Source organism: Ambystoma mexicanum, chromosome 12 (assembly GCF_040938575.1).
Source record: "Ambystoma mexicanum isolate Mex_15411 chromosome 12, UKY_AmexF1_1, whole genome shotgun sequence".
Taxonomy (NCBI): Eukaryota; Metazoa; Chordata; class Amphibia; order Caudata; family Ambystomatidae; genus Ambystoma; species Ambystoma mexicanum.
In genome coordinates this window covers 665010348-665036018 of record NC_090936.1, presented here as the reverse complement: position 1 = coordinate 665036018, position 25671 = coordinate 665010348, and the positions used below count along the sequence as shown (strand labels likewise).

Sequence of the window (25671 nt, the reverse complement as noted above, 5' to 3'; positions counted from 1 at the left end):
GTCAGCTGTCAAGCCTTCCGGAACCAACAATTATGCATCATGTGCCCGACCTTTGCTGTTCGTTTTCTTTTTAATCTGGCTCCTTAGGGGCAGTGTTGCTGGGGACCCTTAGGGTCGTCCTTTAAGATTCTTTTTCTATATCCTCAAGTAAAATACAGTTCTTAAGGATAGAGAGATACTTAGTATCTCTCCCAAAACTCTATAGTCAGAGATTGGCGCGCACACACACCACCTTCAATGGAGTGCCAAAGGGGTACTTCGTATCCCCCTTCTCTCTGCTCCGGTGACCTCTTAGTCACATAGACAATCACCTAGTTATGGCTGGTGGCAGTGGACGTTGTCTACCAACTATTGTGTATTTTTTATACCGCAGGCTATGTCCATAGCCCCGGTAGTACACAATAGGTGCACCCAAGTACCAACTTGTGGCCTACCTTCTTTTTCCACCATTACTAGCGTGGTTGTTCTTGGGTAGCCCTTCTACCATTCTGGGAGGGGGAGGTCTGTGTGTGTTTTGCCTTTGGCAGGAACCAGTAGGTATCCCTGTCTTAGCTCCAGAGTGTCTGGGCAGGCAGGAAATGAGGGAGGAGTCTTTCACCCCCCTGTCCTTTGTCTGCCAGAGTGGCAGAATAGGTCCAGCTCCCACAGAGGGTCTGGATGTCCCGATTGGACAGCCAAACACCCCATTCGGTAAAATGCTGAAAGAGATTGCACAGGAAGTGAAGAAGATTAGCCAGGCGATCCGTATCCTTTGTTGGTACTTCTGAAAAGGCACCAAAACCGTAGAGTGAACCAAGAAGTTGCTGAACTTCACGTTACAGGTCCTCCCTCAAGACTGCTGCTGAGAGACACTGTCCATTGTCCTGCCTTTCATCACCAGACCAAGGAATCGGGAGGTCGGGTCCAGAGCGGCCACATCGTGGAGGAGCCAACACAAACACTTTCTTCAAACCAAAGGTACTGTAATGAAAAAGGTATTGCTTACCTGACTCCAAGAAGTCGCTCCAGAGTGTTGGAGTGCACGTAGAGGTGTCCAGGGCAACCCCCTTACCTCTGACTCAAGCTGCTGCTGGTGTCCTCTTCTCAAGTCCGTTTTTAGGTCTCCTTTGTTAGTTGCCAACTTGCTGCTTCAATAAATTTAGACACTGGAAGAAATCTGCAGGAACTCATCATTATTCGCTGTTTGTCAAGACTTCAAGCCCTCTGCGAACTGCCTTAAGCTAGGGTTGCGTTTTTGGACTTAAAGGAATTGCCAGGCGAAGCAACCGCCTCTAGAACCTTGAACAAAGCTCATGTTGCACTAACCATTTATTTTCCTCCCTAGTAAGTGACTTTTCTATATGTGTTTGCAGAGTAAATGCAATACTGTATGACCGGTTGAAAACCGCACAAGTGCGCAATTACCGATAATACGATAATCTTGTCTTTTCCCTTTCTAACGTTGCTACAAATGTAACTGAACATACAGTGCCCTTCGTAGTGTATTATCTAGTATTCCTAAGTGTTCTACCATAAACGTCTGAAGTATTTAAACTGATTCTGGTGCAAATATAATAAATATATATCTTTTATATAGAAAGAAATGTAAGGGCTTCTTTGATGTGCCTGTCTAGCTAAGGTTCAGAGTACTTACCTACAGCTCACATCTTCCTCTTAAGATAAGCCTGACTGCTCTGCCACACTACCAAGGTCCTGAGCTAGTACAGACTGACACTAAGAGTTGGGGATCTACAAAGCACTGGGGTAGGTTACTAAAGTCTTACTGCCAGTAGTACTGTAGGAAAACTCCCCTAACATGGGCTGTAGTTCACTTCTTTCAGCCTTTGCTAGGCACGATTACCTGCCTTTGGTCAAATGACTTTCTAATAAGCATGTTTGAATTCAGTATAGTTAGCGATGCTGCAATAATTCACTGATCTGCCATAAAGATCCTGTAATATCCAGTTAGGAAGGCTATCACCTAGGTCTGATTGATAGATGGTGGCTGGCAGCACAGGAATGCTTTGACCATGCTTTGTGGAAGCAGTACCCCCCCATCCCCAATCAACCGTGTGCCCAATGTAAATCACAATGCTTTGCCACATGTGACAGATGTCTTAATGGTGAAATCTATCTGATCTGAAACATTTGCAATGCCATCTGGAGGTGTTAAAAATGATCTTCCCAACTATTGCTGAGGACACCCAAGTGTTCCAAGTACGCTGCACTCCAGCCCTCAGGGGCATTTTACACTAGCCTCAGAAAAGGGGCACATACATTGTTAATTTCCTTTGAATTGAATTGCCTTCAAATGGCACAAGCCCCCAGATGTAGGGAATGCAGTCTTCTCCTTTGCATGTTCATTTAGGACAATCTGCCAACAATTCAAGTTCAAAATAGAGAAAATGAGCTTCCTCCAACTCGCTCACAAGCTCATCAGCTCGCAGTAAAAAGTGTGCGCATCAGTCTTGGTAAGCCCCTTGTTCTACAAGCAAACTCTCAGGTCAGTGTCTCCGAATAAGGATCTAGAATGACAGTGCTTTACTATGGACACTGGTAGGGTTCTGCCACTCCCAGGGACCAACAACTTGTGACCCCACCATCCATCAACAAGGTTGGCAGGGGGCTTTATCATGTATTCCTTGATGTGCGCCCACATTTCAGTTGGATTTATGTCCAGAGATTCTGGCATATCTGAACCCAATAAAGACCCTAGCTCTCAAATCATGGCACAGCCAAGGAATGTTCTGCATTATTGTCATGTATTCTTAGTTTGACGGTTTCCTTGGGTTAAAACCATTATGAGGTGTTGGTCTCTGATGAGAGACATTTTCAGAACCAGACCTCTGGCAGGGTTCTGAAAGGCCAACCTAGTAGATAAACACATTGACAGTCGAGACAAACTCATTCAAGGAAATGTGAGCTGAGCAGTAAGGCAGACTTCAGGAGCTATGGGGTGGTATCTAAGTGCAGTTAGCCACACAGTCATATTTAAGAGATTACACAGAAGTACACACATTTACTAATTAGACCGTAATACAATAAGCAGATAAAATGCAAAAAAAAGCATATATCGCAAAATGCACATTTATACACACAGTTGGCAATCTCAAAGTGAAATTATCTACACATTACACTAAAACACAGTAAAAGTAGTTCAGTAATGTAAGCAATGACACTGTTGCAATTAAAGTGAAAATAACGCATTAAAACAGAAAAAACATAACCTGCATCAATATAATCAAAGTTCAGGTGCATATGAGTGAGGGGTCTTTGATAGAGTGTATTGTCAGCTTTTTTGGAAGGTTTCCTTTGTGTTATTCTTAGCAACTTTTAATTCCAAGTATATATGATAGAAGTTTATGTTTCTATATCGGGAAGCCACCTACTAACATTTTCGCCAATGAATTCTGGATATCATGCTATAGATATTTTTTGTGTTAGTTTGTGGTTGCAATAAACTTAAAGGGATGGTTCGCCCAACATTTTTTATTTCAAAAATAGATGGGCAAAATAAAAAAAAAATAAAAAAATATCGATTGGCAATTTGTTTCAAAGTCCCTATGTAAAATTTTGAGCAAATCAAGCTCAAAGAAAGCACATGGGGGGCATCCATTTTGTGAAATGGATGCCCACCGCTGTGCTCGCTTTGGCTTTTGCGGCACTAATGAAGGAAAAGCCAGCCAGCTGTAGTAAACAAAAGCTACCACTGGGTGGCTTTTCCTTCATTGGTGCTGTACGCGGAGGACGGGGACCAGAGACTACAGGCAGAAAAGCTGCAGCTGCATCTCGGTAAGTGCTATTTTTTAAATAAAAATAAACACTAGCTGCGTTTTTTTTGTAAGTTTTCCAGGCCGGAGGAGCCCGCAAAACCGCAGCTTTAAAAACATTGTATTTATGTTTGCGGTAGGTTTTGAAGCGACCGCAAACATAAATACAACGTTATTGTGTTTGAAAACGCTGCGGTTTTTCTTTCTAAGTTTCTCAGGCTCCTCCGGCTCGGAGGAGCCTGAGAAACTCAGAAAGAAAAACTGCAGCGTTTTCAAACACAACCGTGTTGTGTTTCTGCCTGCCGTGGCTATCACTTTGGGTCTCCGGTGCTCCCCCAGGAGAGCACCGGAGACCCAAAGTGAAAGCCAAGGCAGGCAGAAACACAACATGGTTGTGTTTACATGCCGCGGTGTTTCTGCCTATAGCTGATTTCCCATTTGGGGCTCTTGGGCTCCCCACGGGGCACCCGAGAGCCCCAAATGGGAAATGCTAAATGCTGCAGTGTTTCTGCCTAAATCTGCTTTCCCATTTGGGGCTCTTGGGCTCCTTACGGGGAGCCCTGAAGCCCCAAATGGGAAAGCAGATTTAGGCAGAAACACTACGCGGTTGTTTTCTGCAATGCTAAATGCTGCAGTGTTTCTGCCTAAATCTGCTTTCCCGTACGGGGAGCCCTAAAGCCCCAAATGGGAAAGCAGATTTGAAAACGCTGCGGTTTTTCCCTTCTAAGTTTCTCAGGCACAGAGGAGCCTGAGAAACTTAGAAAGAAAAACTGCAGCATTTTCAAACACAATAACGTTGTATTTATGTTTGCGGTCGCTTCAAAAGCGACCGCAAACATAAATGCAACGTTTTTAAAGCTGCGGTTTTATTTCCATGTTTTCCGTACTCCTCCAGCCAGGAAAACTTAAAAAAAATAAATAAATAGCACTTACCGAGATGCAGCTGCAGCTTTTCTGCCTGTAGTCTCCGGTCCGCGTCCTCCGAGTCCCGGCACCAATGAAGGAAAAGACACCCAGTGGTAGCTTTTGTTTACTACAGCTGGCTGGCTTTTCCTTCATTAGTGCCGCAAAAGCAAAAGCCAGCACAGGCGGGCATCCATTTCACAAAATGGATGCGCCCATGGGCTTGCTTTTGCAAATTTTGAGCTTGAATTGCTCAAAACTTTACATAGGGAGTTGGAAAAAAAATGCCAATCGTTTTTTTTTTTTAAATATTGCCTACATATTTTAGAAATAAAAAATGTTGGGCGAACCATCCCTTTAAATGTAACTCAGTGCAATCACTCATTGAGCCTGAAGTGTCTGCGTATGGGTGAATCCCTTCACAATTTTGCTTAGGTTTTTGTAGCACGCTACTCCTCTGGTATTTAGCTCCAGTTCCAATTCTAATTCTCTCACATAGGCGCAGACTATTGGTCTAACAACCACTGTCAGTTTTAGTAAAGATTCGCCTTTCTAGGCCGAAGAAAGCCATAAAGTGCCCTAAAGCAACATCATAGGGTTTAAGTGGAGACAGAGCAGCACAGAGTACCTCATTTAAAAAGGCAAGCAGGAGAGGCAGAGGCATACCTCAGTCCCCATCGTTGATGTAGGGGTGGTCTCCATCAGGTGACTGTAAGCCTGTTTGCAGTGGGGAGTCTTAAGTCTATGTGTCTGTCCACATAGGTGGAGAAAAACAGACTGAAAGAGTAGGGATCGTAGGTATATGGGGGAAGTAGGGACAGCCACTTACTTGAGAATCTTTCGTGCCAAGGCACATGCTATTGTTATTACCATTATGAAAATCAAGTGCAGACCTAGTTCGAGAAGCAACAGAGCTTTTTACAGGGGTATACACCAATACAGATGCATAGCAGAGAGCTTTTCAGACTTAACAACAGTACAGATATACAGCGGGGGGTAGGATACAGAGGTGAACAGAGGGGTACAGCTGTACAGGGTGGCAGGGAGGAGAGGAGTGGATTGCGTCTAGTGAGTCAGGTAGCATGGGGCAACAGAATGGCCTAGGAATTGGAGGAGAGACTCCTTGAAGAGGCTTGTTTTCTGGTCTGCATGTGTCCTGGTTCTGGTGGGGTGCCTGCAGGAGAAGCTCAGTTTCTCCACAAGGTAGCTGGGTGACTTGAGGCTGACTGCCTGATAGTTGATACAGAAAGGCTTGAAGGTGTTTTGTGCATGCAGTGGGAGCCAGTGAAGGTCGAAGAGGGCTGGGATGATGTGGGCGTGTCTGTGTAGACCCTTTATGAGGTGTGCGGCCACTTCTGATGGTGCTGGCTTGATGAAAAGGACATGCTAGAAGTATGATGGATGAGGTTTGGACTTCATAAGCACATAGGGAGGAGAGTGTTCTAGTAAACAAAAGTCAGTTATTACAATGACTCAGTCTGCCAGCTGTTCCTGGACATGCATTTTACAAACACACTCGATGTTTTCAATGCATTTTTTTCAGTGTGGATACTCGCAATTTGAGTCTAGATTTTAGGTAACAACTTTTAGTCTACAGTATTGCGGATTCATTTTCAGTTTCTAATTATAATGGACTCTGCTTAGTGAGTTAGACTGACCTATAACACAACATCCAAATAAGTAAATACTAAAAAGACTTAATAACCACATCTTCAACTCTTACCAAGATCAATAAATATTTTGCATGAAAAAAATAAGAATGAACTCACGAAACATCAATCTTTCCATCTGGCCTCTTTGTTGCAGAAGTCACCTTAGTAGTTAGCTTAAATTTAAGGCCTTGTTTCTGTAGGATACGCTGAAAGTTCTTTGAAATCTCCATATCGATTCCCATTCCACCAACATGTCCCAAAAACTCCACTGCAGTCACCTCAGTACCAAGTCGCTGCCACACAGAACCCTGCAAGCACAGACAATAAGAGTGAAGAGCTTTACCATATGCTGGTGTCCACCCCTGAACTATAGCGATGCATGCATTAAGCATTTACGGGATAGAGCATCTTATTTGAATATAAAACTTAAAGTTCAACAAAACTAGAACTTCATACTGAAGACCTAAAATATCCTGTCTGATATATGTTAACATTTCAGAAGTGCCAATAGTGTGAGGTGTCATAACATTAGAGAATACAATGTAAGTTCTTCAAACCAATCCAAAGTATCGGGACATCCTTAATTTGCACCTGCTATGTCAGTCCACACCAAAGCTAGGAACAAAATGCAACTTAAAACAAGAATGAATTATTATTTGCAAGATGATTTGCAAATCCTACTGCCATACAATATTTGTACAGATTTTCTTACATACTCTGGGTTACCATCTTACTTTTAAGTACTCTGGTGAGGTGTTCGAGAAAACGAACCTTAGGAGGGTGTACAGGGTTTCTGCCAAGTTATTCCAAACTGACAATGGTAATAGTGGCAGAGCAGTCTGGTTTTGCACTAACAAATGCAGTCCATACAGTATATTTACTGACAAATATACATTTTATTATATGTTGTGTTGAGAAATATCTACATAAATTAAAAAATAAAAAAAACGGAGAACAATTATAAAAACAGCCATTGGTCAAGAAATAAAATAACGAATTAAAACCAGCAAGAAAAATATGGTACAGGTTAGTACAGCTTTTGCTACTTTACAAGGCTTTAAAATAGTCAACAGTGGATATTTCTTTTTACAGAAATAGAGGAAATGACAGAAGAATGAAAAACCACAGAAATGCTTGAACTCCACAACCACATTGGGAACAAAATCAAATTGAAGATTTAGGGGTCAAGGACTTTCAGGACAGCCTGTTCTCTCAGACACACTGGAGCCTTGGGAGGCTTTCCAATGGGGGTATAATTCTATATCATTACCCCCAAACCTAGAATATTTGGGAAAATGTTTGATTGTCTGGAGGATGCATTTTTAAGGAAATGGTGCCACCTGTCGGCCATTTTCAAAGCAACATTATCACTGGAAACATTACCACAGCTGTGGTAAAAATTACACAAAGGTTGGTAGTACACGTCCACTGCCACCAGCCATTCAGGTATGCTTGTCACTAACAGATATGTTACAAGAGCAGTGAGAAAGGGGATACAGTGAAAGCCCTCAGCACTCCAAATAAGGTGGTGTGTGCTGATCTCACAATGTAGAAAGGACAAAAAGTATCCCCCTACCATTAGGAAAATGTGTTCTCATAAGGAAAATAAAATAAAAAGGGAAGCCCAAGGGTCTCCTCAGCAACACGACACAGAAAGAGCGGTGTGCTGCAAAAGTCAATTACAGATACCTATAAAGTTGAAAGGAAGCATGACTCCAAAAATAAAGTATGGAGAGACAACAATGACTCCCATAGCCAGAAGAAAAGAATGAGGGAGTGGGGAAAAGGTTTCCACTCACCCAGGAACAAACAAAAAAGTCCTGCAAAAAGTTCTGGGGGTCTCACAGGTAGGGGTGTCACGGTATTAGTTTCATGACGGTACGATAACCTTCTTGCCAAATGACGGTATATCATGGTTATCGCGGTATAGCAGGTGGAACTAAGTAATCTTAACAAATATTTTCTAAAAGGTGCACACGCACTCTCTTTACGTTACAGCCTTTAGTTTACTTGCGGGCCAAAAGGTGTTTCGTAATCATGGACATGTTAACCTTTGGTATGGCAGCAGGAAATACCCACAGAGATGAGTGAATTTGGCATTGTGACTTATTTGTAAATTCGATGATAGAACCAGGGAAATCCCCCATTGTCATATGTTAATGTTAAACAACATTTGTACCGTGCACTATCACCACCGAAGTGGTCCCCTGGCGCTCTGGCGGCTCTGGAAAAGGGGAGGAGAGGGGGTGTGTTAGTGGGAATAAGCTGGAAAAGTGCAAGAGAGCAGTGATGTGCTGTTGGCAGCCTCAGCCCGGTGGGTCCGTTTGCTGGGCTTGGGGTGTTTTATGGTCCGTAGTCGTCGTGTGCTGTTGTGCAAGTCTATGTGTGGTTTGTTTTGTTGTTGCATTGTTGTGAAGTTTGTGCGGATTCCTGCATTTAAGGCTTGTGGTTGTGTTTGGTTATAAGTTGAGAGGTGTATGCAGATGGATGGAATTGTTAGTTGGTTGGTTGGCATTGCTGTCCTTGCAATTGTGGGATTCCATCTAGGTCCTGTACATGCTAACAGTCACAATTCTATCTAGATGCCGCACAAGCTAAAGTTCAGAATTCCATACTAGTGTGGCACATGCTAACAGTCACATTTCTGACAAGATGTGACGCAAGCTGGGTTCAGAATTCTAAGTGTAGTGCATGCTAAGAATCACATTTCTGAAATTCCATCTAAGTGTGGTATATGCTAACAATCATATTTCTATCTAAATGCAATTTTTATATACATATTTGGTCATATGTTTACCAAACATTATCTATTATAAATATATAAACCCCAAAGCCGCCAACCCAAAGTAGACCCTTTTCCTTCTTGGCACTGTATTTATTTTTCCTATTGCTAACGTTGATTTTGTGTCAGGCACGTGTGGTTTATGGAATGGGATTAAAAACTGCTCCAACTGAAACTACTTGGCAGACGGCACATCCAACAGTGCAAGACCAAGACTGCGCAGCACTTGCTTACTGCAGCCTTTACAAATTAGATTGAAAAGCACACTTAACGGTATAAACGGTATACCGGTATAAAAAATGTGACGTTATTATTGTTCAATTAAGTGTTTCACGGTATCTTTAACGGTATGACAATGCATTACTTACCGTAAAGGCATTTCTGATGGTTGTATCTGCTTAGATTCACATGCTGTGCATAGGTCCGACATCCAGTGGTCACTGCGGAGTATTGCATTTTGTTTTTCGTAGTCGAAAAGGGGACGTCGACAAGGCGTGTCTGTAACACTATCCCTATAGTGACGTGTGTTGTACCCACAATCCCTCACGCGTCGAGGTCCCTCTGTTTGTATTTTTCTGCCCTGAGGGAGCCTTCTAGACGTGAGTGAGTACAGAAAAGAGAGAAATATAGAAAGATGTCTATGTTCCTTCCATCCAAGCGGGGAGGAAGGGTGGGCGCATGTGAATCTAAGCAGATACAACCATCAGAAATGCCTTTACGGTAAGTAATGCATTGTCTTCTGATGTTTGTTAATCTGCTTAGAATCACATGCTGTGCATAGACTAGCGAGCAGTACCCGGAGTTGGCGGTGGGTTATGAGAAGGAACAGTAGAGAAAAGATGTCTTAATACTGCCTGTCCCACCTGGGAGTCAGATCTAGAGTGTGCATCTAGACAGTAGTGTTTTGTAAAGGTGTGCACAGAACTCCAGGTAGCCGCTTTGCAGATGGACTCAAGGGGAACATTTGCAATGAATGCTATGGACGCCCCGTGCCTCGAGTAGAATGTGCTCTTGGCCTAAAGGGCAGTTCTCTCTTAGCAAGAGTATAGCAGAGAGTGATGCAATGGACAATCCATCTAGAAATAGTGGACTTTGAAACTGCATCCCCTTCTCTTCCTGCTGCCACCGAGACGAAGAACTGATTAGTCTTCCTCAGTGGTCTGGTTCTTTCCATGTAGGACATGACCGCTCTGCGCACATCTAGTGTGTGCAGAGTCCTTTCTCCCAAGTTGGAAGGATTTTGAAAGAACGCTGGTAGTTCTATAGACTGGTTTACATGGAATTTTGAGATGAATTTTGGAGCAAACCTTGGGTGAGTGCGTAGAACCACTTTATCTTTGTGAACTGTAACAAAGGGGTCTAGAACAGAAAGAGCCTGTAGTTCACTTACTCTCCTGATGGAGGTGATAGCTATTAGAAAAGCAGTCTTAAGAGTGAGGTCTTTAAGAGTTGCTTTGTGCATGGGTTCAAATGGTGAGCCCATGAGTTTGGTAAGTACCACGTTAAGGTCCCATCCGGGAGCTGGGTCAGCTATCGGGGGGTGTATTCTCTTTACTCCCTCCATGAAGGCCTTTATAACAGGGATCTTCCACCACGACACTTTGAGTTGGGAAGTGGTGTATGCAGAAAGTGCCGCTAGGTGGACTTTAATGGAATTGAACACTAGACCTGAATCCAATAAATGGGTTAGGTATAGAATAATATGTGTGGGAGAGCAGTCAATTGGGTTGATGCTCTTTCCTCTGCACCAAATGACAAATCTCTTCCATTTGCTAGAATAGCAGTGGCGAGTGTTAGGTTTTCTGGCTTCCCTGAGGATGTCCATGCATCTCTCTGGGAGATGTAGATGTCCAAATTCTATGATCTCAGGAGCCAGGCTGCTAAGTTCATGTTCTGGGGGCATGGATGCAGAGTCCTGCCCTTGTCTTGTGACAGCATGTTGTACGGGCAGGGGAGTTTCACTGGGGGGGATAGAGACATCTCCATCAAGTGAGCGAACCATGGCTGTCGGGCCCACATTGGAGCCACCAGTATCATGGTTACTTGTTCCTGGTGCATCTTGTGCACTACCTTGTTGAGAAGGGGAGTCGGGGGGAAAAGCGTAAACAAATCTCCCTGACCATTGAATCGACAGACCGTTCCCCTTGGATTGGTTCTGGGGGTACCTGGAGGCGTAACTTTGGCATTGTGAGTTCTCCAGGGTTGCGAACAGGTCTATTTCTGGGAACCCCCGTTGCGTGAAGACGTCGAAGACTATGTCTTCGTGCAGCCGCCATTCGTATTCTTCGGGCAGGGGGGAAATCTCTGCTGAGTTTGTCTGCCAGCAGATTGAGTTCCCCTGGTACATGTTGTGACAGAAGGAACATATTCTGTTTGAGAGCCCACTTCCATGTTTTGGGCCAGTTTGGACAGTCCTGGAGAGTGGGTTCCCCCCTGTTTGTTGATGTAATACATGGCTGTGGTGCTGTCTGTAAGGACCATCACTGTCCTGCCTTGTAGGTGTTCCTTGAAGGCTTTTAGCGCCTTGAACACCGCTAGCAGCTCCAGAAGATTGATGTGTTTGGATGCTACGTTCGGAGTCCACTCTCTGTGAGCAGTTTGATGGGATAGGTGAGCCCCCCATCCTGTGAGGGATGCGTCTGTGGTTAGAGTGGCTTCCGCCGCGGGTGTGGCAAAGGGTTTCCCTTTTTCTAGGTTTTCTTTTGTCCACCACCGTAGCGAGAGAACTAAGGCCTGCGAGACCACCACTAGATCGTCCCATAGTCCGCTGGCCTGACACCACTGGCTGTTGAGCCACTCTTGCATTGGGCGCATGCGCAGGCGCACGTGAGGTACCAAATAAATACACGACGCCATCATGCCTAGCAAGCGCATTGCTTTGCGTACCGTCACCTCTCGACCGGACACATATTGAGGGATCTGAAACAACATGTTTTGAACCCTCTCTTTGGAGGGGAAGACGAGGCCGTCCTTTGTTTGAATTAGAGCCCCTAGGAATTGTTTGATTTGGCTGGGGTCTAGGCTGGACTTCTTTTCGTTGATGGAGAAGCCCAACTGGAACAAAAGGTCTACAGTCTTTTGGGTATTGGAGAAGCATGTTTCGTAAGAATCCCCTGTTATGAGCCAGTCGTCGAGGTAAGGGTAAACTGGGATGGACAACCTGCGCAGGTGGGCCGCTGCCACTGCCAGTACCTTCGTGAATACCCTCGATGCTGATGCTATGCCGAAGGGTAGCACTCTGAACTGGTAGTGTTTGCCCTCTATCATGAACCAGAGGTATTTTCTGTGCACTGGCAACATTAAAATATGAAAGTATGCATCTTTCATGTCCAATGTTGTCATGTAATCTCCCTGTGATAGCAGTGGGATCACTTCCTGTAGGGTCACCATACGAAACTTTTGGGGTTTGATAAACTTGTTCGCTGGGCGCAGATCTAATACAGGGCGCATGGTTAGATCCTTTTTGGGTACAAGGAAGTACACTGAATAAATACCTTCCGTTACCTGAGATAGAGGCCGACCTCTATGGCTCCTTTTTCCAGCAGTTGCTGTACTTCTTGTAGAAGGATGGCAAGATGTTCCGGTGACATGCGTCGTCCCCTCGGGGGTTTGTATGTTGGGGAACTGTTGAATTCGATGCAGTATCCGTGGGCTACGGTGGAAAGTACCCAGCGGTCTGACGTTATACCCTCCCATGCTGGAAGAAAGGATGTTATCCGGCCCCCGACCGGTGTTGCATGGGAGGGGACGCTAATCTTCGCGTCACTTGGTGTTGTTAGGGGCTTGGGAACCTCTGGGGGTGGACCCTCGCCCTCTTCCTTTGCCCCGGCGCTGTCCTCTTTGGCTGTACTGGCCACTATTGGTCTGGAAATTGGTGGCAGGGTACTGTTGCTGCTGGTTTTGTTGTTGGCGTTGGCCACGAAAAAAGCGTTTATTGCCATATCCGCGCCTGGTAGCGGGCTTAGAGATTTGGTCAAGAGTTTTGATTGCATCGAACTCTTTTTTAGCCATCTCCAGAGCCTCATCCACCGCTTTCCCGAAGAGGTTAGAGTCTTCAACAGGTTTATTTATTAAAGACGCCTGTGTCTCCGGTTTGAACCCTGAGTTGCGCAGCCATACGTTTCGTTTTAGGACTATTCCTTGAACTAGGGAATGTCCCGCAGTTTCTGCCGCATCCAGAGAGCTCTTCACAATACTCTGGTTGACCTGGGTTCCTTCGCCAATAGTTGAAAGCAGGCGTGTACGTAATGGTTCCGGCGCTTCTTCTGCGTCTTTGCGCAGTTTGGCCCACTGCGCGTCCGCATAGCTAGCGAGCAAAGAATTGTTGTTGGCAATTCTTGCCGAAAAGGCGGCCGAGGATGTAATTCTTTTAGCAAGGGCATATAACCGCTTGCCCTCCTTGTCAGGTGGTGCCTCACTGGTGGAAAGTGGTACCCCTGCCCTCTTTCTTGTGTTGGTTACTACCAGGGAATCCGGAATGGAATGTCCCCTGATGTACAGCGGGTCTGAGGGTGAAGGAGTGAAAAAATGTTCAATTCTAGGATTGACCCCTCTGATTAGTGCGGGTGTGGACAGCGAAGGGATGATTCTTCTCTTCACCGAAGCGAGGAGGGGAATTGTCTGACTGACCGGGGGTTTCTCCTTAATTACCCTTTCTACGAAGTCTAATTCAGGGGAGAGCTCCCCAGTGTCCAGTTCGAAGTGTGCTGCTGCTCTGCGCAACAGGGCATTAAATGTGGGTTGATCGTCAATGGGAGACGTGTTTCTAACAGGTGAAATGTCAGGAGGATTTAGGTTCAGGACATCAGTGTCGGAATATATTGATGGTGATTGCCAGGGGTGAGAAGGTCCTTCTTCTGGATTTTCTCCGAAGCCTTCTCCTACCAAGTCTGGGCTGTCTTCCAGACCTTCCTCCTGGTTCCGTCCGTCTTCCTCATCCATAAAATCATCCTCTTCCTCAAAATAATGTTCTTCCCCAGTGAGGTCATACACACTGTGGAAGTCTGAGGCTGTGTCCTGGTGGGGATTGACTAATCTTGGAATTTTGGCCCTGGGGTCCTCCTGAGGCCCTTCTCTTATTCTCTTTGGAGTGGGAGGGTTTTGGGCATTCATAAACCTCTCCATTCTTTCCATGCAGAGATGGAGCCTTTCCATGGTTTCATGGGGTACCCCTGAGCGGTCTAGCGGGGGAAAATTGGTGTCTTGTAGCTGAAAACGGCTCGACCTCTCCCATAACGTCGAGGAAAGTGTCCCGTCGCCTTCCGAAAAGCCTTCAGGTGTGCTGGGAATCCCTTCGACTGAAGGAGATCGTCCCTGTGTTTTCGGCGTGTCTTTCGACCTTTGCGTAGCGCTCGACGTCTTTCGGCGTACGCTTGTGGGCGTCGGCTACCACGATCCTCGCCAAGCTCTCAGCGACTCGTTTGTCAGCGGAGAGCTGTGGTTTCGACGTTATGGGTGTCGAACGCTCTACGGCAGCATGCGCTTTCTGCTGATGCGCTCCGGCCGATGATTTGGGGGCGGCGCCCTTATTTGCCGAAAGCCCAGTCGCTGGTCGCGGCTGCAGTTGCGAGAGGGGCTTCGAACCCGAACGGTCCGAGGAGGCCGCTGGTGAAACCTGCGTCTCCTTGGGCGCTGATGCTCTCTTTGCCTTCGGCAAAGAAGAGCCATGGGTTGTGTGCTTATGTGTGGTCTTGTGTGCGTCAGTGTCGCCGGGGTGTTCATCCCCATAAGCAGGGTGTGAGCCGAGCCCGTCGGGGCCGGGGACAGACGACGAAGCGCGTGTGCGCTCTCTAGGGGGGTTTACGACTTCCGTAGCGGAGGTCGTGGTATCACGTTCCTCGTCACTGTCGGAGGTAGCGACGGTGGGTGGAGCGTCGGCCTTCGACATAGCGTAGGCCGCCCACCTTTTGGCCCTACGGTCTTTTAGAGTCTTCGGCTTAAGAAGCCGACAAGCCGTGCAACCTTCCTCCTTGTGATCGAGGGGCAAGCAGCGGTTACACCGTGAATGCTTGTCCTTCCAAGTAAACTTGCCCTTGCAAAGCGGGCAAAACCTAAAGGGTGTCCTCTCCATAGCTGAGGCAATAAAACGTGATAACCACCCCAAGGGAAAGGAAGGGAAAGGAAGGGGAAAAGGAAAGGCATTCTCAGAAAAGAATTAGAGATGTCCCACGACCCCCACTCTCCCTACTGTATTTGGCCTGCGAGGCCAGGCCACGTGTTCGGCAACGCCGAAGGATCTCCTCCGCTCGTCCCCTCCGTCGAAGATCTTGCTCGGCGGAGAAGCTTCACAACAGCGTCGAGGGGAGGATCGATATGTTCTATATTAATATAGGAAAACGACCAAAGGTCGAGGAGATGAAATCTGCAATGTCTCTCGAGGAGCTCCGCGTAAAGGCGACCAGTATCTGGGCGGAAAAAAACAATCTGAGGGACCTCGACGCGTGAGGGATTGTGGGTACAACTCACGTCACTATAGGGATAGTGTTACAGACACGCCTTGTCGACGTACCCTTTTCGACTACGAAAAACAAAATGCAATACTCCGCAGTGACCACTGGATGTCGGGCCTATGCACAGCATGTGATTCTAAGCAGATTAACAAACATCAGAAACCATTATACCTTTACATCCCTACTCACAGGTGAAGATTTGGCATAACATTGATATTCTAATTCATGGGTATTAGGTAGATTTTACAATCTTCCTGTTGCAGTTGGTAACTTTAGTGCTAAGCAGCATCAACCCCCATTTCCCTCATAGTGCTTCTCTCAAAGCTTTTAGATTTAAGGTGGCCTATTATTTTGGAGTTCAGTTTATTTCTAAGCACTCCCACATTTAGTAGATAAGGAAGTTGGAAGATCGAGCACTGAGGGGGGAAGTGCTCAAGATCATACAATGTTGGTCAAGTAGGCTATGCATCTCTCCCAAAATCTGCAGTTTGTCCATTAGAACAAGTGCTTTCTCTCAAAGCAAGTCTTTTAATAAAGTGCTTTATATGGTATTCATTTTATTTCTACGCTCCCCCACATTTGACAAGTAACCCCTAGAAAGGGGGGGTGGGTGGAGAAAATAATCACATTTGGTCAAGTGGAGAAGGTGCAAAAGAACAGATCTTCCTTTTCTGAAACAGAACTAGACCCCATTTCCTTTACCTTTATTTCTCATTTTGTCCTCCCAGTCCCCTTTTCTTCCTTACCCCACTCAGTTCTTTCCTCTCTGGTCCCCTCCATTTACACTTCTCAGATGTACCTGTGGTTGGTTGGGTGTCTAGAGAGAAGATGCACATGTATGTTCTGTGCAGATTTGGGAGCATGGATATGTGTGTAAAGAGTCCATATGGTTTTTGCACGTATGTGGTTTGGTAGGAATGTGTCAGCAAAGATGTGGTCAGAGGGTGGTGTGTATGTCTGTTTGAGAATGAGGTGGGTGGAAAGTGGTGAAGTGCCTGTGGAGGAGTAGGTGGAGTGTTGCAACGTGTCTGAGAGCAGGTGGTTGTATATTTTGCAGTGCTGTGCATTTGGGACTGCTGATGAAGACTTGTGATGTGCCCGTCGGGTAAGGGCTATTTCAGAGGATAGGGCTCAGTTGGGTACTGTTACAAGGTGCTCAATGGATCACAAGACGAAAAACAAATATACACTATGCAGCAGGAAGCCAGCCTTTTCCCTTTGGTGTGACCCAGACCTGATGACAGAGGAGTATTGAAACCAGCCCCTGCATGGCGGGCATGTAAGCGAATGTGAAGTGCAGTTGTAGCAGTTTGAGCTGGATGAGCTGGATGAGCTGTGATGCCAGAGCTGCTAAAGGGGAGTCTGGAAAATACGATCCACCCCCCTGCCTCTAAAGAGAAAAGTGCCTCAATAATGCGGAGGCTGGTCGATTTACTATGTTGTGTTATGTATGAGCTATGACATAAAAGCACCTCTGCCTTAACACAGGCAAAGGGCCAATCTTCTGAGTCATTCCCCAGTGAGGAAAGATCCAAAAAAAACAATAAAATCGAGGGATAAAATCACTGATTGTTTTAAAAAAATTTAAATATACCATATGCACATTTGACACCGACTACAACCCTGCTATTACTTATAAATTATTTCATAATTTGCTTTAATTGATTAAAATGTTTGCAAAAAGAAGAATTCCTTCCAATTTTAAATAAGATACAAAAGATACAAAATTCATAAGGTCACAATGAATTGTACCATAGGGTCCGTCATCTATCCCCCCCTAGTTTCTCTCGGAGTATTTTGACCATGAACGAGACAATTGCTATCACAACTAAGGTCTTTTCTGTCCTCATTAGAACAGCCCACCAGTCCTCTGTCTAGTGAAGGAAAATGCGACAGCAGCTGGCCGAAGGATTTCGTTCTCTCCCCAGCTAGGCCTGGAAAATGTAACACAAGGTGTTTCAAGGTTTCAACACAGTCTTCTCCTCTACAAAAACGACACACATTTAGTTCCACTGATTTAGATTTAGCTCGTATTGCGATTATTTCGTTCGTCGGTAGCAGGTTCAGGCGTGTTCGAAGAAATTGATCACGGTAGAGACTATTCAGAAACTTTACCAGATAGCCTGGAAGTACATTTAGTTTTCGTGTGTCTACTGCCCTTCACTGATAGCAAGAGGCACTGGCAAGGGTAATTATCCAATCGTTCTGCCTAGCTTTTTTTAAAAAAAAATTCTAATTGGGTTTTCAAATCGTCTTCAGTGCATTCAATTGCACTCAGTTTGTTATTTTTTGCCATGGTTTTTAAGATTACATTGTACTCTCATTAATTATTTGTTGATATCAAGGATTAAGGGCCTAGAGGGTAAAAGGCACATTCTGAAAAGGGACAGACTGTTCCATTCCACCACAGCTTTTAAGGAGAGGTGGCCGAGTTCTCTACGTTTAATCTGGATCAGTGTTCACATCGGAACTCGCAGGACTCTCTTCCAAGAAAGTCCCTCCAGCGCCTCTGCACCGTAGGTCAATGAAGGAAACACTTTATAGTAGTTCAGCACAGGCAGAATTGAAAATCAGCCATACCTCTTGTTCACGGCCACTGCTTGGCTGGCCAGAGTCTTAGTTCTCTCTCAGAGGTGGTCCACCATTGGGGTTTCAACTGCACAGTTATTAAACCAAACTCGCAAGTACTTGAAAGACTTGACTTGTTTGATTAGTGTACGGCGAAGGAACCATTTCAGTTTATCCTTGTGCTTTTTTGTTCTTTCAAAGCACATTATTTTCATTTTTCCTATCTCCAGATCATTCTTAATGTAATTTTGGAGACTGTCGCTGGAGACCCACTGGCGTTTGGTCTATTATGACCAAATCGTCAGCATACAGTAGTCAATTTAGATGGACGCCTCCTATGGTTGGTGGAAGGGATCTGACCGAGGCCTGGGGCTGCTTGATATCAGCTAGAAAGAAGTTGAATAAGGTGAATGGACAGATTGTTGTTTCGCCTCTAGCCGTGGGACTTTCTGTTAAGAGGCCAGACCGGTTCAGCCATACTCCTGCTGGTTTGTTAGTGCAGTGATATCAAGGGTTCCAAAATGGATTTTGGGCAGCTAGTTTTTCCCACAGGCATTGTTGTTTTACTTGGTTGAATGCTTGGACTAGGTCCAGAAAAATCCTTGGTTTGCCTTCTCACACCATCCACCTTCAGATTACTGAAGGGAAGGGTGTTTACGGCTGTACCAATGACCTTGACGAACCCAGTTTGGAATGGATCATTACACCCCACGGCCTTGGTCCATTCTTGTAACCGCTGTAGGAGCAAGGAGCCCAAGACCTTTCCAATTACATCTGAAAGGGCAATGGTCTGAAAGGGCAATGGGGCGATAGTTCTTTAGATTTTCTCGCTCCACCATCTTGAAAATTAGTACCCCATTAGGGAGAATTCTCAGAAATGTGCTAATTCACGCTCTACCTTAGAGGCCCCCAGCAACTTTGCTGGATTTTGAGGACTTGATTTTTTTGTTTTTAACCTGGAGAAAGTGACACCCTTTTTCCCCCACTCTCTCATGTATTTTAAGGTGATTTTGATCTGTGCGTTTCTTTTTGATTGTGGAGTCTGACAAACTCCATAGGCATCATCTTTTACATTGTGTCACACAGCATCTTCAGTGCAGTGACAAAAGGAAGTCTTTCAGATTTCCCAAAGGTTTAAATACCTTCTCTGGGATAAACTACTGTTTCCCAGAGCAGTAAAATGAAATTTACTTAACTTACATTTGTAACTTTCTAGACCCTGCACACACTATCTTACAATAGGGTGCTGGAGGGGCTACTTAGTATCCCCTTTGTCTAGCTTCTCATGTAACATTTTTATGGTACACTTTCCTCACTGAATGGCTGGTGGAAGTGGTTTACTTTTTACTACCATCATGAGATTTTACAGCGGGATTCGTTCGCAGCCACGGTAAAGCACCCATGGGTGCCATTTTTGTCAAAATGGCCAGGTCTTCTTTTTTCGCCATTTCTTTGTGGAAAGGTCCTTCTTGAGATTTACTCTGCGCGCCAACCAGGTTTGGTCCCTTTGTTCATTTTGCCTTTGGCGGGATTCACGAGTACAGCCCGCCTCTGGCTCCTGGCTGTCTGGCGGGAGCAGGAAGCAAGGGAGGTGCTTGAAACTTCCTGTGCTTAGTCTCCTAGGAGACAGGAATGCACTCTTATATGATTGGCAGGCTGGCTGTCAAGCAAGGACAACCACCCTGCTGGGTGGCTCGAATTAATGGGAGAAACCTGCATAAAAGGCAATGCTTTTTGGCTTGGAAGGCGCTCGACCACTGGGCGAAGGAATCTGAAGATGAACTTGAAGAGGACGCCTTCTGCAACTCCTGGACCATTGGTTTGCCCGGTGATCCCCTGCTGCTGTGCTGAAACTCCAAATTTGTATTGACCGAGAAGCTCCTGCAAGGACGACTTCTCCCTTGGAGTTGGTGGGACCAATCAACTCCAAAGTCAGTCACCTGGACATCCTCTCAAAGCTGGTCGAGTATCCACTGCAGTCGCTGCTGGAACCGGATAGCCAGGGAGAGGAACACCAGTTTTTGTGTGTTGCTTTTAAGCTGGCCAAGAGCTCCAGGAAGATCCTCTGGACTCCCAGGAAGCAGGACTGACCGAGCACGAGCCCCCTCAACAGAGTGTGGGACACCAATGGAAGGAAAGCCCATCTCGACAGCCAGGAACCGTGGTGTTATTTGTGGTAGACGCGAGGAGCTCAATCACTGAACAGCCACTTGTTTGAAGTTTGCCAATTGCGAGCGGTGGCCGTCCCATTGCAGTGCAAGAGTTCCCAGAAGTCCTCCCAGAAGTCCTCCCTCTTCTCCCCACAACTGAGGCCCAGGAACAGTGAGATCTGCAGAACTGCACAGGCACAGAAGTCATCTGCTGCACTTTTTCTTCAAACCGAAGGTACTGTAAAGTCTAAGAGAACTTACCTCTTGTTGTGTAACCACTTGTCCTCGTTGGAGACTTGCTTGGTTACATGTGTAGAGTTGCTTGTAGCTTATTTACTTCACAAGCCTAATCAGCTTGTGGCCCTACTTTGATTGCTTCTATTCTACCAAGACTTTTTGAACATTGGAAAAGACGTTCTACTTACCTGCAAGAAGAGCTTCAGTTCACCTTTACTAACTTAACATTGGATGGCCTGGCTCCCTTAATGACTCCTTTTCTGCATGTGTTTTGCTTTCCTTCCAGGAAAGGGTTAACTAACTTTGCATTGGGGGTTGTTTTGAAAGTACTTACCTACTTAAGAATAACTGAATACTTGTTTTATTCTGAGCTCTTCTATTTAACATTACTCCCAAGAATATTCTAAATGCAACAGTGATATATTAATGCCAACAGCACCCTAGCTATTGAAGTCACCTGAGGGTGTAGGTAGTGCCTGTGTGTCATCCTAAGTGGGTATTTGCTGATTTAGATAACTAAAAGTGTGTATTTTTGGAGTGTATTTGTTTGTTTTATATTGCTCCTTTCTGAAGAAGGCTTTCAATAACTGACTGCTAAATACATTAATAATGGTTTACTCAAGAAACCTTGTGTATAAGAGTTTATTTGAACACTTGTCACTGTGAATCTCTGTAACTTCCTTACCGCTCTCACATTGACCCCTCTTGCGATAAGCCTGGCTGCTCAACACACTACCAACCTGTGTAGTACAGACTTGCACCAAAGGTTGGGTTATTATTGCCAGGAGGGCAGGGTTGTTGTAGTGCACCCAAAGGGTGCTGCATACAATCTTGCCCAACAACCACTATCACCTTCTTCCAGGAAATTGGGATCAGAAGAGTTTGGGTGATTTGCTCAAAGAGTTTCTGAATGAAAATTGCCCATGCCTCTGGATGTTCTTTCAACATTGGGCTGGTTAATCCATCGGGCCGGGGGCCCGCAGGCCATTTCGTTTCTGGATTTTCCCCACTATATCCACTACACCATGGGAGATGTCCTATGGTTCAATCATGTTCGATGAGACTAAAGTATCAAGGTTCTTCTTCTCGCTGTATAGGTTAGAAAAACAGGATACTAAGTCGTGTCATCGGACACTGTTCAGTTGCACATCGATAAGAGTTACCTGTGGCAGACTTAACCATGGTCCAGAAGTCTTTGACTTTCCTTCCACAGATCATGTTCAGCATTGTTTCGGAATCATGTTACATTTTTGATCTATGTGTATAAAGCCAGTTTTATAAAGCTTGCCTGCCGTGATTGCTTTTTCTCGATCTCATTGATTTGTTTTCGCCGCTACACTACGCGTCTGGCTTTTCTCAAGACTCTTCTTTTTTCTACAAGAAGGGAAGCATATGCATGAGATCTGGTGGTTGGTTCAGTTTGTGGTCCACGTTTTCCTGTACGATAGCATTCTAGCAAAAAGGTATATTCCACCTTGGAGCCTTCAGTCGTGGTCCCTTCAGTTCCTAGGGTATTTACAAATTCTGTTGTGAGGTTAATTGCTGACATAGCCATTTTCAATCTGGTGTCACTGATGACACCATTCTTTGACTGACCCTTTCCACCGCAGCAAACCAGCCCATGCACAACAGGTTATGTTAACCGTCTTCACTACCTTCAACGAAGTAACGAAGGGCAGGAGGCTCCTGGATACAAAGATGTAGTAATCAATTACTGCTAGTTCTTCTCCCCCCTGGTTGCCTACGGTGGTACATCCTCTTTAATTTGTCCATTTAGCATATGCATATTTCTTGATGCGATAAGTGCCATCCATGAGGTTCCTCTAGCAGCTGATGAGGATCCCCCCTGGCTCCCACCTTTTGCTTGTTCGTCCTTTAAACATCTGGCATTTAGATTGCCGCATAAAATTATATTCAGGGTTTGCTGGTTAATACATGGGTCATCTAGAAGGCTGTCCGGTCCAGGAAGGCCTCGTTAGAAATGGCTTGTGGATTCCAATATAAATGTATTATTACCATGGTAGATGACTTGTCTTGGCCTTGCAAATTCACTGGTTGCTGCTAGCCCATTAAAAGTTCTTGGGCGAACAAGTTAGAGAACATTTTTTTTGTGAGGTTAAGGTCACAGCCGGACTTTAACACTGTTAATAAGCCAGAGGTAGGTCTCGTTTGCCCTTTAGCTGCTCTAAGGACAATGTTGTAACCGTCCAGTGTAGGTTTTTCACTCAACCAGGTCTCCTGGAAGCATAACAAGTCATACTCCCACCCCCAAATCCCCCCCCCCCGCACCCCAGGTTTACATCGCTCTTTGCTGTCAAGTGTTTAAAACTCCTAGTGTTCCATGAGGCCATCTTTAGGCATTTGAGTGGGGTTGCTTTGGAGTTCCGTCGGTCTGCCTTTGGCAAAGGGGGAAAGGGTATCTTGAGTGCCTACGCATGTTCAAGATGTGACACGGCACCAGGGAGCCACGACCAGTTTGATGGTTCCGTGACCTGTTTAGGACCCTTTGAGGCTATTCTAACCTCTCTACTTTGTCCCAAAGGCCGGTCTGGTACAATTGTAACATTAAGGTTGAATTCCGGGCCCTCCGGGACGCGACCCGTCCCCAAGGGATCTTGGAAGGTTTGTGTTTCTTTTGGACTCCTTTGGCCCACACTCCATGGGATGTCTGGTTTACTGAGCCTTGCATCTCTTCCTTCGTCTCCCCTGGTTTGGATTTGTATTTATTAAATTTATATAGCGCATTACGCCAAAGTGCTTTACTATAGAACAACAAGAATACATAGCATATATAAACCAGAAGCATATTTGCAAAAATTAGACAAGCCTTTAAAAAAACCGTAAGAACAATTTTCCTAGGATAAAGAACGATTGAAGGAAGGTGGAGGAGAGAGGGGGAGGAGATGGACAGATGGAATTTCAAGTGAGGAAGGGAAGTGTGAGAGGGGGGTGAGGGAGAAGTGAAAGGGAAGTGAAGAAGAAAATCAGGTCAGGGAAAGGAGAAGATAATTTAAGGAGGCACGGAAGGAGGAGTAGGAGGTAATGGAGCAGGTAGAGAGGGGTAGAGAGTTCCAGTGTAGGGAGGCAAGGAGTTGAAAGGCTCAGAAACGAGAAGAGGCACAAGGGGAGGGTTGCCATCTCTAGTTCCAGTGGTTGGGCTGGTTCCTCTGCAAGAGCTTTCACTGGTGTTAGGTCGAAACCTAGCATTAGCAGGCTTTCTGTTGCGTTTAACAGCATCCCCTTTACCACTGGCGAGGTTATATGGAGATATAGGATGCCCATGCGTTGCTCGTCCCCAAATTCAATAATCTTCAAATCTCTGGACATCACTTGTCGTAGGTTAGGAATACAATCGAACAATTCCATGCCAATTTTTCTGTTTAATATTAGATCGTCCTCCTTGTCCAAAATTCTCTCTCGTTTTAGTGAGCGTAGACTTTTACCTTTTAAACTCACTAGTCTGGTTCTGGGGATTTGGGAGCCGGGAAGTTACTCCCCGGTTGATCTCTGGTCTAGTGATCTTTTCGTGCCAGAATTTCTCAGACAAGTTGAAGCAGGGTCAGGCCGTAATACTAATGTTCTCTTACTTTTGTAGAATTTTCCGTCCGGGGCCAAGACCTAAAGAGGCGGGGCCGGGACCCTTTTCCACCTTTTTTGTAGCTGGATATATTCAGCGTGTTGCGTAGTCGTGGTTTTGCCAGGTTGTTATGTCTTAGTCTCCAGAAAATCTGCCTGGTTTAATTTCCCCAGCACTCTTTTCAGATAGTTTCAGGAAAACAGGGGAGCCAGGCTCAGCAAGAACACAGGTTAGCATAGGTGTATTGGATCCATTTTTGTGCAGGCGCTTTACACACTGGGGTTTGATGTCCCCCGCAACCAATTCTGACTGAGTCTTCAATTGAGAAAAGGGATAAGTTCATCCGTTCTGGTAGCATTTGAGTTTCCTCTGTAGTTTACTGATGTTTCTATGGTCTCTGTGTCTCCAGAGCCCAAGGTCAATAATAGTGGTATAGGGGCTTGCGTGGCTTTGATCTTTGGCCCTTTTCGTGGAGCAGGTTTTAGGGGCTGCAATCAAAGCTAGTTTGGGTTGGTTATCTTCGGTGTTTGAGTTGAGAGGGGCACTTAGAGGTTTGACCCACTCCGATGTCGGCGCCGTTGCCTGGTCTTTCCTCTTCAGCCTCTGAGAAAAGATTGAAAAATCTTGGCTAGTACCACCGATTAGTCAGCTCTTTTTTCGGGCTTTTGTCTGCTTTCTTCGCCGTTGACATGCCGCTTTAATAAATAGTTTATCAGCCCTCTGTTGCATCATTCTCTAAAGAGACTGTTTCAAGTCACTGACACCATTCAGAAGCTATTGCAATCCAATTTGGGTTGCCACTCACATGGGGCGGCAATACAACACTATTAAGATGGATTTCTAGAATCTGCCTGGTGACCAAATTTTAGGTGGCCACCCAAGTTATAGTGCACAGGGGACTCAGAGGTTAGCCAAAACCCAGTCAAGGTAGTAATGGAGAGCAGTCAGATGTTATTTTCAGGCGAGTGTGAGTGAGGTCCTCAATGAGTCTACATGGGATGGCACACAATAATTCAATTTAGACAGTCAGTTATAAAAATACAGTCTTTTATTCTAGGCATTATGAACATTGCAAAATGAATCGAGCAGGTAGTACTATCACACAAACCCTAAAACACAAATGTATACAATCACCATAGGTTCAAATAAACATTAGATAACTTATTTAGTAAAGCAGGTAAATCATTTAGATGCAGTAAATTATGGTAACCAAATCACAAGACAATATCCTAACTTGAGAAGTTCAAACCCTAAGATGAAAGGGGCCTTGTGTCCAAAAGTCACAGGAGCCACACAATGTTTCTCACAAGTTCTCTGTAGGAAGTATTCAATGGGCTTGTGGTGGTGATAGTTTCAAAATATTTCAATGTTATACAACAATTTTACCAGAGGTAAATAAGCGTGCTCTTTTCTTCCAGGCCCAAGGCTAACCTCAGAGCAGGATACCAGACCCAGGATCACCGACAAAAGGTGAGTGTAATGGAGATAGGAAATATAGGAGCTGGTTTCCAATGTTATCCTGTTGAGGCAGGGGAGGTTTGGGGGGACGGGGAGGGAGGACAGGCACACTGATGCTTACTTACCCCCACACTGACTATGATTTT

General features: G+C 45.3%; 1 protein-coding gene across 1 annotated transcript in view; it reads right to left on the bottom strand.

Annotated features, from left to right (window-relative positions):
* DLD (dihydrolipoamide dehydrogenase) overlaps window positions 1–25671 on the bottom strand; it is a 644498-nt gene that overhangs the window by 270513 nt on the left and 348314 nt on the right. The window contains exon 9 of the mRNA XM_069629155.1: window positions 6422–6612. Coding sequence (XP_069485256.1) covers window positions 6422–6612 — 191 coding nt within the window. The remainder of the gene's footprint in view (window positions 1–6421; window positions 6613–25671) is intronic.